The following is a 16,591-nucleotide window of genomic DNA, read 5'->3' on the forward strand; positions in this document are numbered from 1 at the left end:
TTCTAAGAAAGCTCGTAAGAATTTTCACTTCTCTTTGGCTTCATATCTTACAAATCGATTTACGAAAATTTAGCATAATGTCTTCCAAATCGATATACGGCAAATCAACATCATATATTACAAATTAATATTAACAAACAAAACAATATCACCAAATGGACATTCGAAAACACATAATATCTTACAAATCGATATACTGTAATTCAGCGTAATAGCTTACAAATCCATATTAACAAATAGAACAATATCTCACAAATCGACACTAAAAAATACATAATATCTTACAAATCAATACACAACAATTCACCATAATAGCTTGCTAATCGATATTAACAAACAAAACAATATCTCACAAATCGACACTAGAAAACACATCTTGCAAATCGATATACGGCAATTCACCAATAATAGTTTACAAATCGATATTAACAAACAAAATAATATCTCAGAAATCGACACTATATTGGGAAGCTTTATTCTCAAAAAGGCAGGTTGCAGATGCGGTTTCACCTCATTAATTTCCTTGAGAAAAAAGAGGGTGTGTTAACAAAAACAGTAAACAGACTAACATTAAGAAGCCAAAGATTAAACTCGCGGATGAATCTTTCCCTATTTCATCAATTAATGACCTAAAAGTGACTATTTCTAAGAAAGCTCGTAAGAATTTTCACTTCTCTTTGGCTTGATATCTTACAAATCGATTTACGGCAATTCAGCATAATATCTTCCAAATCGATATACAACAAATCAGCATCATAAATCACAAATCGATATTAACAAACAAAACAATATCACCAAATCGACATTCGAAAATAGATAATATCTTACAAATCGATATATTGTAATTCAGCGTAATAGCTTACAAATACATATTAACAAACAAAACAATATCTCACAAATCGATACTAGAAAACACATAATATTTTACAAATCGATATACGGCAATTCACCATAATAGCTTACTAATCGATATTAACAAACAAAACAATATCTCACAAATCGATATTATATCAGCATAATAACTTACTAATCGATATTAGCAAGTGTCATTTGCATAATTTTGTTAGATTCAATTTTTAAGATATTTGTATTATGATTTTGAAACGTGTGGCTACGCAATTGACATTGTTGAGATTTGCGTGCTTGAAGTGGCGATTTGCGTATTCAACACATTTGGTTTATGGATCAATGTGAATTTTAAACAGTCTTACAAAATTTGTATACACAGTCTATAAAATCTGTTATAAATGTCTGTACACAAAAAATTCTCCTGTTCGGAAAATTGAATGTTAAACCAAAAATTGCTATCTCTCTTTCTCTCAGCAGTAGAACGTAACCCTCTTCACGTTATCCTTGAGAACAGGTAGACGTTTAAAACGGCTTTCTCTTACTCTTGGGGGCCTCACGTCCTTTGTTGCTTTCTAGGTATTCCTGCAGTCTGGGGTTTTGTATCCATCGCAATTAGAAAATCCATCAATTTTTTGCATAGTTCCGTGCGGAATCCAAGAATATCATCCTGAAAAAATAAAAAACCGATAGTCATACCAATATAGAAATATAGTCAGCAATAATATAGGATAATAAAACATGTTTAAGTGTACAGCATACAGCGGTGAATTCTGGTACTTGTCCATAGTATATTGCTTCAATATACTTCATTACAAAGACGCCACAATCGACGCTATTATTTTGTAAATGAGCATCCTCGACGACGTGAATCCTCCACGGGCCAATGTTGACACCCAACATGTCTCTGAAAAATCCAAACTGTAGTTTATGCAAAAACAAGTAAATTTCGGGCCACGGTAGAATATGTTGTAATCTTATAGATTAAAAATTACCAAATACACAATGTCACAGTCTACACCAATGTTATAGTCCAAGGAGTTGTATAACCATATTTTTTGTTTTCGTACATCCAACACGTATAAGACTCAAGGCTTTTCCGATTGTCATAATGTAAAAATCAATACCTGAAAATCAATGTTAAGAATCAACAATGAAATCGATATTAAGAATCAAAACAATATCTTAAATCGATATTAGGATTCAACATATAAATCGATATTAAGAATTAGAAAAATATCTTAAATCGATATGTAAATTCCTATTAATAGCTTAAAATAGATATTAAGAATCAACATATAAATCGATATTAATAATCAAAACAATATCTTAAATCGATATTAGGATCCCACATATAAATCGATATTAAGAATCAAAACAATATCTTAAATGGATATGTAAATTACTATTGATAGCTTAAAATGGATATTAATAATCAACATAGAAATCGATATCATGAATCAAAACAATATCTTAAATCGATTTAACATCTTGCAAATCGATATGGTCATAAACCTTTTCACTTGACGAGAAGTCTGCCATTTGGTCATCGTCACCCCAGTATTGTAGTTCATCTAGAAATCCAGTCACGTATGGCATTCGGCGGACGATACTCTGTTGAACAAAACACTAATAATAGTAAGTTTAAAACACGCAGGTACATTAGTAAATCAAAAAAGAAAATGAACATATAAGATAACCAATATACCATAAAATAAGGGGTGACGACCCGTACCGGCATGGATAATCTCTTGCTTTGAATATACATGATGAAACCATGTATAGTCCATTTACAACAAATATACACTTGTTAATATACATGACCACAGCATACATAAATGTATAACGGATAGCGCTTTCATACATACAAAATTTCTGATAGTGTGTCCTGTAAATTCATCTCGCATCTGATCGATGTTCTCTTCGAGCATTTTGTTGAGTTTTCGGGCACCTTGTTTTGTGGATGTTGCACTGAAATTAGCTAAATATTCAGTAAAGGAACTGTTGCATTGTATTCAGTAAGCGAAATGTAAAGTACATAAAAAAGACAAAGCAGGTTAAAGCAATCGAAGGTACCCTTTTTCGTGGACGGTCGACTGAATCGCAGCTTCCTTCTTCGATATCGATACAGTTTTTGCGACGATGGTGGTTAACTGAAACGTCGGGTTTTCTGTTCGTTGTTCACGAAGCAAGAAAATGAAACGTCGCATGTTACTTGCTCCTAAAGGAAATGTCTTGTGTTCCTTGCGGAACACACTACCGAAGTTAATCATTTCACGTCGTTTCACGTCCCACCCATTTTCAAAAATACCGCCTCCAAATATTATAATAAAATTGCGCATTAAATATAAGACGTCATTTCATTTGCTAGTATCATCGCAACGACATTAGTACATGTAAATGAATGACACATCGCTTAACATCAGTAGTGTGTTAGATGACGTTTACCTAAAGTCTAGACCCTAAACTCAAAACTAATCTTATGTGACGTTCCTTGCACTTAAAGGAAACGCTACAAATAATAAACCCTAAACCACAAATCGCTTAACGGTTGAGCAAACCTACGTACAAATCGTAGTAACTTCATAATCGCTCTACCTAGTAATCGCTATTACAGAAATCGCTATACATAATAAACTCAAAACTAATAATCGTGGTAACTTCATAATCTCTATACTTATTAATCGCTATACTAAGTAATCGCTATCACAGAAAATGCTATAAATAATAAACCGTAAACCAGTAATCGTTATACGATTTAGCAAACGTAAGTACAAATCATGCTAACTTCAGAATCGCTATATTGACTTATCGCTATTACAAGAATCGCTATAAATAATAAATCTTGAACCAGTAATCGTTATACGAATTAGCTTCTTGTAAGTAGTAATCGTTAACTTCATAATCGCTATATTGAGTAATTGCTATTACAAGATTCGTTATACATAATAAACTCAAAACTAGTAATCGTTATACGATTGACCAAACGTAAGTACAAATCATGGTAACTTCATAATCGCTATATATATTAATCGCTATCACAGAAATCGCTACAGAGTAATCACTATCACAGCAAATGTAAGAAAAGAATTAAATAATTACACTTATTAATCGTTATCTGTGTCACACTTATTAAGGAAAGAATTATATAATTACAACAAAGAATGAATGAATTACAACATAGAATTATCGGGATACACAAATCACATAATATGTTTATTCACTGACACTTGACGACTCAGATGGACCTACAAATCATCTCTTACTTTGCCTTGGTGGAGTCTCTTTATTCGGTGGCATCTTCGTTCCCTTGAGATCTCATTAAACCCACTGGTAATCATCTCAATCAACGACCCAATTTGTCTCCCTAAATTTTGCATGTCCTTTCGTAACTCCTTATTCTCCCTCTCCAGCATCGTGAACCTTCTGTCGGACGATATATTCTCCTTTAAGAGCAGTGTTTGCTCCCTATCGTGTACTGCAACAGAAGGAATCGCAGGAAGTGACAAAGGGACACGAGAGACGTTACGTCTATGCTGGAAGACGACATGATCGGAGACAAGAGCGTCCTTACTTTCAGGTTGCTTCTTCTCAATCTGTCGATTTGGACGCATGGGTTGCCAATATTGTTTGAAATAGTTGGGGTCATATTGTTGTTCTTTATAATCATATGGTATGGCACAAACACCTCATTTGTTCCAGTTATCTAATTGTTTCCTGAAGCGTTTGTGTCAATTCATGTTCATGCCCCCACCACTATTCATTTTCCTTCTAAATAGCGCAGGCTCTTTTTGTACCGACTGTCCCAAGCTAGCTTGTAGGAGTACTCGACTGCCATGCTGCAACTCGGCTTCATATTTGCTAAAGAGCTAAATATGGCAGACAGACAGTCTCGCAGCCACAGCAACAACCTCTTTGTCCTCGTCCTCCACATCTACATAGGGTCTCCAAACAACATGTGCATTCGAGATTGTGGTTTAGATATAGATATAATTATTCATGCAAAATGTTGAATCCGATAACGATTTATACTAAGAAAGACAAAATCCTAAAGCGATTATTACTTAAGAATACTAAACATTATAACGATTTACGCTAATGAAATTTAGATGTTAAGGATATAACGATTTGTACTAAGGAAGACAAAATCCTAAGGCGATTATTAATTAAGAATACTAAACATTATAACGATTTACGCTGATGAAAGTTAAATGCTAAGGAGATAACGATTTGTACAAAGAAAGACAAAATCCTAAAGCAATTATTACTTAAGAATGCTAAACATTATAACGATTTACGCTAATGAAAGTAAGGGTGGCAATCGGGTCGGGTTGGCGGGTCGTCTCGACGGGTTGGCGGGCTAGCATACCTCAACACGAACCCGACCCGTTTATTAAACGGGTCGGCTGTGGCAAACACGAACCCGATCTATTTATTAAACGGGTAACCCGACACGACACGGTTAACCCGTTTAATAAATGGGTTGGGTAAACGGGTTGGCGGGTTGGGATCAGGGTTTTATATTGAAAAGTTTACGAGTTGGCGGGCGGGTTAGCGGGTCGGGTTCGGGTAAACGGGTTGACCTGCCCGCCTAACCCGTTTATTAAACGGGTTGGCGGATTGGCATACCCTAACACGAACCCGACCCGTTTAATAAACGGGTTAGGCGGGTCGACCCGTTTACGACACGAACCTGTTTAAGCCAAACCCAAACTCGGCTAAGAAGCGGGTTGGCGGGTCGTGTCAGAAATTGTCACCCCTAGATGAAAGTTAGATGTTAAGGAGATAACGATTTGTACCAAGGAAAGATAAAATCCTAAAGCGATTATTAATTAAGAATACTAAACATTATAACGATTTTAAACCATTTACCTCATTTAATTGCAGTCTATCTAAAATGAACTGAGCATTTTCCTCCTTGACATTTATTGAAGCCCATTGGCCGATCCTGGGAAAACCATAAACCGAAGGGCCACACAGAGGACGCAAGGCGACAATATGCTCTTACGTCCAGGCCTACAAAATCAATATATTAGTAAAACTACAACCTTCAACGAGCTTAGTCCACAAGTACTAAATATTTAATAAACAAATACTTGAACAAATGGCCAAAACCCGCTGACGGTTTTCGTACCATTACTCGCACGGTAAAGTTGATTATACAAGTGTGCGAGCATAACAACACCCCATGCCCAGTTGTCGACTTCATCTAAGTCTTCCAGGAACTGCAGCCATAAGTAACTTATTCTCGAACCAAAACAATCGAAAAATAAAGTAAGTCCAAAAAAATAAAGAAGGAAGTCGTGCAACTCTTGGTCAGCTGCTTCAGATACACATGCAGCGGACCGGCCTTCTCATTTATTACGGAAAAAATAAACTTTCAACGTTGAGGTTGCCTCCACCAGAAATACGCTCACGTCATTCCTCCATCGACATTCCTAGAAGGGTCGTGCAATTGTCCCTTGGGTTATAGTTTGAATCCCTAGTTAGGACAACACTTCCATGGCACTTGAGACCCGTAATCCACATCTTCTAGGGTCATGGTCATCTAAAAAACCCTAAATTGAAACGTGTTTGTCTTATGGTTCCACTTATTGACAAGGTGGGTCATGGTGTTCCAGTAATTTTCAAAATAATGTTGGTCTAGAAGGCCGTCAAAGTGCATCATTCGTAATCGATCCTTCTGATATTCACTCAGCTTTCTGTACCACGACAGAACTATAGGTCACTGACACCGCCCTTTCAGTTTTTCACCTGCTGTTCTGCTTCTCTTCTAACCAACCTATAACACAAAATATCAAATCACAATTAGTCGTTATACATAGTAATCACTATCACACTAATCGCTATCGCAGTAATCACTATACATAGTAATCACTATAACAATAATCGGTTTACAGAGTAATCGTTATCCATAGTATCGTTATACAGAGTCATCGCTATACATAATAATACCTACAACAGTACATCGTTACATCCAGTAGCGATTAACGTACCATGGTCACACTTGTCTCCTCTTCATCCCCTCCCTTCTATAGCTTTTGTACTTCTTCCTTCCTTCGCTCTTTCGCGTCCATCCTTCTCTTTTTCCTTTTCCTTTCCCTTTCCCTTTCCCTTTCCTCCTCCTGCTTCTTCCTTTCTCTTTCCTTCTCTTCCACGTCCTCCTTATCCTTCCTTTGTCTTTCATTCTCTTCCTCGTCCTCCTTCCTTTCTTTTTCCTTCTCTTCCTCGTCATTCATCTCCTTCCTTCGTCTTTCTTTGTCTGTCTCATCCTCCTTCTCCTTCCTTTGTCTTTCCTTCTCTTCCTCGTCCTCCTTCTCCTTCATTTGCCTTTCCTTCTCTTCCTCATCCTGAATCTGCTTCCTTTGCCTTTCCTCTTCCTTCTTCTTCAATTGTTTTTGCTTCTCTTCCTCCTCCTTTTTAAATTGTCTATGCTTATCTTTTTCCTCCTTCCTCTTCTTCAATTGCCTTCGCTCTTCTTCCTCCTTATTCTTCCTTTGTTTTTCCCTCTCCTCCTCCTCCTTCTGCCTTCGCTTTTCTTCCTCCTCATTCTTCCATTGTTTTTCCCTCTCCTCCTCCTCCTTCTGCCTTCGCTTCTCTTCCTCCTTCTCTTTATTCTTCATTTGTCTTTCCCTTTCCTCCTCCTCCTCCTTTTGCCTTCGCTTCTCTTCCTCCTTATTATTCTTCCTTTGTTTTTCCTTATCATCCACCTCCTTCTTTCGCCTCGATTTCCTTTGCTTTTTTGCTTTATCCTCATCCTTCATTTCCTTTTGCTTCTCTTCGTCATCATTCTTCTTCTTTTCCATCTGTACTTCTTTATCATTCTTCATTGGATCATCATCTTCAATGTCTGACGGATTAGGCTCTGCTCTATACTTTACCAGCAATTGCTCCCTTTCTTTATCATTCTCAATCGTCAATATTTTGTAGTACGCCTCTAATTGCTCATACAAAATATATTGTTCGACGATTTCGGTTGCAGATTTTATCTCTAACGACGAAGTGTTTCTTCTCTTACGAATGTAAGCCATTGGTAACCTGCACAACACAAAAACTCACCGAGACGGCAAAGGGTGCTCCGGGGAAGAAAATAAAGCGTTAGATTTTTTGTGGATCGTTTATGGGGTAATATTGCGAGGATCTCCTTTTATAGCAGAAGAGTTCAATGCTTATGGGACCCGCCAAAGATTTTGTAATAAAATAACATATACCTTTTAGCGGTTCACGTTTTAGGCAGTTTACGCAATGACGTCTTTATCGGCCACAAAGCGATATGAAAATTCCTGTTAATAGTTTATAAATTGATATACAGAATCACGATAGAAATTGATATTACGAATCAAAACAATATCTTAAATCGATATCAAGAATCAGCATAGAAATTGATATTTAGAATCAAAACAATATCTTACATCGATATACCGAATCAAAACAATATCGTAAATCGATATTAAAATCAGCATAGAAATCGATACTAAGATTCAGAACAATATCTTAAATCGATTTGAAAATTTGTATTGATATCTTAAACATCGATATTTAAAATCAAAATAATATCTTAAATCGATATTAAGAATATTATGCTGAATTGTCGTATCGATGATTAATATATTATGTGATATGTATATCGATGTGTAAGATATTAGGTAATTTCTAGTATCGATTTATAAGATGTTATACCATGTATTGTCCTATCGCGATCTACACAATAACGTCTGTCGGCTACAACTGGATGAAAATCGTAATTTACATGAGTACAAATCACGATACAAGTGCACGGACAAATCGTTGTCTCATCTAGCCTTCAAATTTACACATTGTTATACACATCGTTTAGGGTTTAGGGTTTAGGTTTAATGTTTAGGATTTAGGTTTAGGGTTTAGGGTTAGGGTTTAGTAAGATATTAAGGGTTTATGGTTTAGCGTATTGGGTTAGGTATAGTAATATATTATGCGATATATTTACCGATTTGTAAAAGATATGACACAATTTATAATATATTTAGTCATATGAACAACGATTTGTAAGATTTTATGTGTTTTGTAGTGTCGATTTGTAAGCTATTAGGCTGAACTTCCATATCGATTTGTAATATATTATGCAATATGTATATCGATGTGTAAAATATTATGTGTTTTCTATTATCGATTTTATTCACAAAGAAAGAGTTTTTCGCAATTGAAGAAGAATTGTTAATATTTTTTTGCATCACCATTCATGAAAATGGATTCATCCAAAAACACACGTGAATTTTGTTTGATAATGTATCATTCACATGTATAAATCGTTATAATAGATATCATTCACATTCATAAATCGTTGTCTCATCTAGCCTACAGAGCTACAATTTTGATACAGTAGGTAAATTGCCTTTGACCAGTGCTTATACAATTAGTGAAAATCGTTCTCATCTAGCCATCACATATACAAATCGCTATACATATATTGTAGTTAAATCGATTTGTACTTTACTAAGTCTAAACATCGTGTCGATTTGTGTACACATGCGTAAAACCATGCAAAATATAAAACCCTAGTATAGATATATATAAAACCCTACCTGACCCGTTGTCTAGGTGTAAAACCCTAGTCTATTTAACCTCACTTCCTCTTTTCTGCGGAAGCGCAACTTCTTCTTCTTTGTTCTCCTCCGCCTTTGTCTTCTTCTTTTCCTTCTTCGACATTTCCGTTAAACGCATATCTATCTTTTAGAGACTCATTTTTACAGAAGAGATCACCAAAACATCCATAGCGTTCCTCGTCGAGTTCATTTCCTGCTGCAAAGCGATTCTATGTGCAGCTGCGGATACATCCTCTCCAAGAAAATGAGCTCGTTAATAATGGCAGCCCACTGCACCATTTTCCTCGGGCTGAGGCCGATAGAGACTCCAAACAGTGGTGCAGTCTTAAGAATATGCTTCACAAATTTCAGCTCAAGTATTGTCCTCTTGAAGGAGCAAATGGGTTATATCATAAGTCGCTTTTACGTATTTGTCTTTAATACACTTTATGACAAATACGTAAAAGAGATTTATGATGTAGCCTATCGGCTCTTCAAGGGGACAGTGTCTGAGCTGAAGTTTGTGAAGCATATTCTCAAGGTGCACCATTGCTAGAGTCTCTATCAGCCTCAGCCCGAAGAAAATGGTGCAGTGGCATGCCATTACTAATGAGCTCGTTTTCTTGAAGAGGATATATCCGCAGCTGTAAATAGAATCTCTTTGCAGCAGGAAATGAACTCGACGATAAACGATACGGATGTTTTGGTGATCGCTTCTGTAAAAATGAGTCTCATAAAGATAGATATGTGTCTGACGAAAATGTCCTCCTATAAATAGTTTTCCACATTCTCGCACCTAGATTGCATTAGAAGCACATCACTATTTTGGTTGTGGGTTTCATACTTGTGATGATATATGTTTTCTTTCTTGATGATGGTTATGTATTGTATCAAAGCCAATATTGTATCTAAATTCTAATATTTTTTGTATATGAATGTGGTTTTAAGTCATGTGGATTTATAGTTACGAAATTGCGGCGAGAACGATATGTGTTTGTAAAAGCAAATTGCGATAGCACGTGGTCTGATGTCGTCGGACTTTGATGCTAAGTGATGCAGACACACGAGAAAACGAGCCCCACGTGCTTACATACGTGGCGCTCATTCAGACCCGAGAACACACACCTGCGTGTTCCGAGGGGGAACATATAACCTGCTTCGGCCTAGGTGACATACATTTTAAAAGCTGCATTTTCACTAGGAATAAAGTTCTAACTAGGCTAGGCATGCCTTCATGCTGACGCCAAACTAATGGTGGCTATTTTCTCCAAATTGCATTGCGGGAGCTACTGGGGCTTGTATACCATGTTTCAATAACAATTCTTAAAGAGGGATTTGATGATGAGAAGACGAGTCAGCATAATAGAGAAAAAAACAAGAGAAATGGAAGAATGGTTGCATGGGATAATGGTGGTTCAACTTTACAACCACTCTAAACAGTTTTTGTTAATATGGGCGAGGAAGTTGTACAAAAACCATAATACAGTTACAATGGTAAATTATACATATTCAACCCTCTATAGGTGGTCACCCACAAATGTACAAAAACATTCATCTACAAACAAATTCCAGACAAACCATCTGCAAGAGCATTGAATTGATGTCACAAAGTTGATGTTAGATGAGTCTTCATGTCATAGTACAGAAGATACCTTTCCTCCACAGCACCAATAATACCTTCAGTCAATGCAACTCCACCAATCTGAAGCACATGAAACAAATTTCGTGCCCAAACAAAACCATCAAACTTTGTAAAAATAGAAGAGCACTATGGTCTAATAAACTCACCAATTGTATACTACAAAACAACTTTCTCTGGAGGTCTATGCGCCCTGCAATACAAGCAGTAAGCATGGTTAAAATGTTCAACATATAGCCAGGAACATTATCCAAATATGATGCACAGGCTACCTGTTGACATAATGCTAGTTGTTATAGCTTCAGCAAGGCCTAGGTTATCCTCCCTCTTGAGTCGTGCAGTAAAAACAGGGTAGCTATCCCACATGGTTAATCCACCATTACCACCAAGGTAAAAAGCATCTGGCACATCAGACCTCCTGGGAAACTCTGAATGCAATGTATCCTCCAGCATATCCTCATAATCATGGAACCTAACAAAATAGCTTTTATGGTACTCATCCTTTAAGATAACATATCAAAGAAAAAGATTGCATTTTAACTTACCAAGGACGTGGAGGAGGTGGTTGCTCATCTGGCACCAAAACTAATGGATAAAAGAGGCCCATAGGAGGTACCTATTTCCATGCATCATTTTGTACAAGAGTCACTCTTAAGGATTATGACTGAAAACCATATTACCAAAATTCTTATCTCAAAGTACAAAAGGAAGAAAAAAATTATATATATATATATGGTAACAAATATCAGTCTCGGCTATATCTCGGCAAGGCAATTTCTTGTGATAATATAGGATGATCACTGTATTTTCAAAATATCGCCTATATCTGTGACTATGATATATATAATGATCAGACTATCATTCTCAGGTAAATGGAAAACAAGGCATGTTACATACCAAGAAGGCATGGAGACAAAAGGGAAAATGACTATGATACTGTTAGACATATGAAAGAAATACAATAGAAAGAGGAAAGATAAAACTTATCCTAAGATGCATATGCAAAATAAATATAGATGCATGACAATGAATATACAGCGCTGTGTGTAATGAAATAGCGGAAAAAAAATAGAACCAATGCCACTAAAGGCTTACAAGATCACGATCACAATGTGCACAAGCATACAATAGCCAACAAAGGGCAATACAAAAGGATAAAAAATGTATTCAATTTATTGAGTAAATGCTTTAGTAAAAAGCATAAGGGAATAGGGGGGAAACACCCCTATTTATACAACAAAAAGAGAGAGTGGGGGGCCATCGGGAACTCCCACATAGAGACGTTGGGAGCCCCCAACGGTCACATTTGTGACCGTTGGGGAGCCTCCCAACGTCTTATGACCATAGAGCCCTAAATGGCTTTATTAATTACAATAAAAATAAAAGGAATAAAAAGAAATAATTGTTTTATAAAAACAGTTATTTATTACATATGTAAAAAGACAGAAATGCCCCTAATGGGCATTAGCTATTACAAAACTGAATATATACTATGTCACACGGACTCGAATAGGGGGTCGACGCACCCGCATCGACACGCCCCGACACGGGTGCGGCTTCGGACACAGGGCAGACTCGGTCAACAGGTGTCGGACTCGGTCAATGCACCTGGGATGAGTCTGTCAACTTATTCGTCCATTTTTTAGGGAAAAAAACTAAAAAAAATATTTTTTCTATTTTTTTAAAATATATATATAGTCACAGACTGTGTGCACAGTCACATGGCCAGTGCTATCTTATTACTTTGATCGTTCTCAGTGCTATCTTATTAATTTATTGTTATATATATAATTATATATATTTTAAAAATATATATATATATAGCCGAGTCCCTGTGTCCAAAATTTTTGAAATTGTGCTGCACCTGTGTCGCACCTGCACCCATGTGACATAGAATATATATATATATATATATATTAACACCCCCCCCTAGTGATCGAAAGTTTGCTAAGGAAGAAAAGAAATCGAGGTGCAGGAAGAGAGCTTTGGTGAAAAAATCAGCAAGTTGATACTCAGACATGACATATGGAAACATAATAGTTCTTCTTAGGTACTCATCATGTACATAATGACATTCCATTACAACAAAAAGAGAGAGTGGGGGGCCATTGGGAGCTCCCACATAGAGACTTTGCCCCAACGTCTCTATGGTCTTATGACCATAGAGCCCTCAATGGCTTTATTAATTACAATAAAAAACAAAAATAAAATAAAAGGAATAAAAAAAATTGTTTTATAAAAACAGTTATTTATTACATATGAAAAAAGACAGAAATACCCCTAATGGGTATTAGCTATTACAATACTCAATATTATATATATATATATATATATATATATATATATATATTAACACTGTGTTGCAAACTCCCCCTCTATATATATCAAGAGTTTAAAAAGAAGAAGCAAAAGCAAAGAGTTGAGCGATCTTTTTTGAAGAAAGCTACAACTTGGTGAAAAGAAACAATATAAGAAAGCAAGGTGGTGTCTATCAATGTGAGCCACCTTCCTTGTCTTGATCCAAACCTGCAAGAATAGGGAACAAGGGAAAGAGGGTATGCGAAGAGTGTTAGGATTGCAACTTTTGCAGTATTGTTTATATTTCATCCTTGAAGGCATTTGTGAAATTTTATATGTACTGGTGTATTGTTATAGATATTGTGTTGCACCAGAACTCTTCAACATTAACGATCTAACTCAGAGGATCATGTATAGAAAACCTTGGGAAATCCAACATGGTTGTGTGAGTTTGGATGCTCCCACTTGAAGGCTGTGACCTTGCGCCGTCTCTAGCTGAGGTAGATGACATGCTACTCATGTTCGTCACCATGACAAATATAATCGGACAATTACACCACCTTGTGTGTCTTTCACAAGTTATCTTTTCATCTCCCGTTGCTGCTCCTCAAGGGTGTAAACTTCTACTTCCAGCACCTTCACCATTATCTTTCTTAGTTGAGGATCATCTGCTTATATACCAATTCAAAGGGCTATAATTAATCTTCATCTAGCACTTGTTCCTGCAATCCAGGCCGAAACAATCCCCCAGCCTTAGACCTCAAAGCTGAGCATTGATCGGGTTTGAAGCTCCTTAATGCTGGAGGCTTATTGACTACAGCAGGCCAGAAATTGGAGAGACAGAGGGAGAGAGAGGTGCTAGGTGTAGACATTCTCCAGAATTTTCTTCTCTTTGAAGGGAAAGACCTCCACAAGATTTCTAAAAATTACCTCTCACTTCAGATCCTCTAGATCATGACCCAACATCACTCAGATCCCAGACAACCACAATCAAAGCCAAACCCAACCCAAACTCCTAACAGCTTAAGGAGCCACTACTGTTATAAATGTTCCTATAATAGTCATACTATTTTATTGCAGCTAGTTGTCAGCCTTGCCAATATGAGAATAAAATGCAAAAGAGTCAAAGATAGAAATCTAGAAAGCACCAAAGTAAAAATCATGTCTATAAGTTTGAACGAAATGAAAACTGAACCTTGAAACAGTCACTTAGCTCCAACATGGAGAAAGGCAAGGAAATATCTAACATAACACAGAAATTTGGTAAACTTTCCATCTCTAGACCCCTTTTGCACAACCCAAGGAATTCAAAATGAGAATATATAGGATTTTCTCACAAAAGGCTGCATAGTGATAGATCAAAGGACAACAGAAAATAAATAATGAGACCACTAACAATAGTGTTGTACCAAAAACTATAATCACAGGTAGAATTAAACAATGGCCTTAATATCAAAATAATAGCACTTTCCCCTGACATCCAACAACAAGCATGACAAGGACAACATCAACTGACATCTTGCATAGAAGATAACTCCAGGAGTCGCTTTTCAGAAAAGAGAAACATACATTGACAGAACACAACCTCAGCTTGTGAGTGTCAGCTGTCTTCCCAGCATCATAAGAATGAACTAATGCCATAGTATCAAGCTCCCCTTCCTATAAAAAAGGAAAACATAGTAGGAAGTGAAGAACATAAACAATAACACAAAAAACCTTTATAAAGATTCCCTAAGGGTAGAGACTTGAGCCTCCACATGTGTGCCATATACATAAATTTTCTAACAGTGTGAATATGTAGGCATCTGCTAAGAAGAAGCATATATGCATGAGTTGGGGAGTGACAGGGATAGGTGCAACTTCCTTTTGGAATCATGATAAATATCCCAAAGATGATGATGTTTTATGTGCTACAGCGCTGGCTTATCAACAATAAAATCTGGTACATTCACTGAGCTCATTTATGCGTTTAACTGGGACAAGTCTCAAAATGAAAAAAAAATGCTGATAAGCTTTCAGTCATTATCCAAAGATTTCCTTTGATTGTTTCTTCTTTTTTCTGAGAAAAGACCCTTACAAAAACAAGTTCCTAGGCAGACTTATGGTTCCAAAAAATCATGTTAATGAGGAACATATGTTGAAAAACTCAACTGATCAAATCTTCCCAAGACTTTTAAGTTGTGAAATCCACACAAATGTCAATGGAATGACAGTCTGTCAACATAACCAACTAAGACCGTTTCAAGTTTCAACATTGCTTTTATCAATAGTTAGATGCAAATGATACTTTACAAAGAAAAGATGCTACTAGACATTGGTTCAATATTTTTTGTAGGTAAAATAGTGCAGCCACATACCTTTTCTATTTAATTAAATGCTATGTCACATGGGTGTGGGTGCGGGTGCGGGTGCGGGTGCGGGTGCGGGTGCGGGGATTCGGCACTTCCAAAAAACCCGGGTGCGGGGGTGCGGCAGGGGCAAAAATGTAATATATATATATATATAAAGGGGGTAGGGGAATAGGCAGGGTTTTTTTTTTATTTTGCAGCTGTCAGCTGCTGTCAGCAGCTGACAGAACAGCTGCTGCTGACAGCTGCAGCAGCTGTCAGCACAGCTGCTGTCAGCTGCTGACAGACAGCTGCTGTCAGCTGCTGACAGCTGCAAAATAGTATTAATGGACCTTAATGATCCTGTCAGCTGCATAATTTTTTTAAAAAAAAAATTCGAAGTCCATTTGGGCAAAATTTTTTTTTTAAAAAATGGACCTTAACGATCCTGGGTGCGGTCAACGCACCCAGGATCGGGTTGACCGCACCCGGTGCCGCACCCGCACCTGCGTCGATGCGGGTGCGGCACCCTCCTAGCCGAATCCCTGTGACATAGATTAATTGAAGATTTCAATATTTTCTTTTTTGTAGCACTTGCATGATCCATTTTGTTGTAGTATTCTACGACAAAACTAAGAATTGCATGCAATTGTTGTTATATGTATGTGAAGTCATATTTGTTCTCCATATCGTTGTGCAGGTACTGGCAATAATGAACAGTTAAAAGAGCACTCTATTTTCTGATCTCTAAGGATCCGAAGTTTGTTTACCCTTTCTCCACCTATTAATATAGGTAGGACTAGTAATGAAATATGCCAACATTGGTACTTCTGGAATGGTGCTGTATCTGTGTGACCTGTGTCAACATAGTACTGGTACTGGTACTTCATGGATACCATAGTTGGCAAACTCGGACGAGT

General features: G+C 36.8%; 1 protein-coding gene across 2 annotated transcripts in view; it reads right to left on the reverse strand.

Annotated features, from left to right (window-relative positions):
• ARP9 (actin-related protein 9) overlaps positions 1-16,591 on the reverse strand; it is a 158,301-nt gene that overhangs the window by 93,093 nt on the left and 48,617 nt on the right. For both annotated transcript variants that reach the window (XM_089990857.1, XM_089990858.1), the window contains exons 13-17: positions 14,914-15,003; positions 11,592-11,662; positions 11,319-11,518; positions 11,196-11,239; positions 11,060-11,109 (exon numbers count right to left, since the gene is read on the reverse strand). In XM_089990857.1, coding sequence (XP_089846983.1) covers positions 11,060-11,109; positions 11,196-11,239; positions 11,319-11,518; positions 11,592-11,662; positions 14,914-15,003 — 455 coding nt within the window. The remainder of the gene's footprint in view (positions 1-11,059; positions 11,110-11,195; positions 11,240-11,318; positions 11,519-11,591; positions 11,663-14,913; positions 15,004-16,591) is intronic.

The sequence above is a fragment of the Nuphar pumila genome, chromosome 16 (genome assembly GCF_984573655.1).
Source record: "Nuphar pumila chromosome 16, dmNupPumi1.hap1.1, whole genome shotgun sequence".
NCBI lineage: Eukaryota > Viridiplantae > Streptophyta > Magnoliopsida > Nymphaeales > Nymphaeaceae > Nuphar > Nuphar pumila.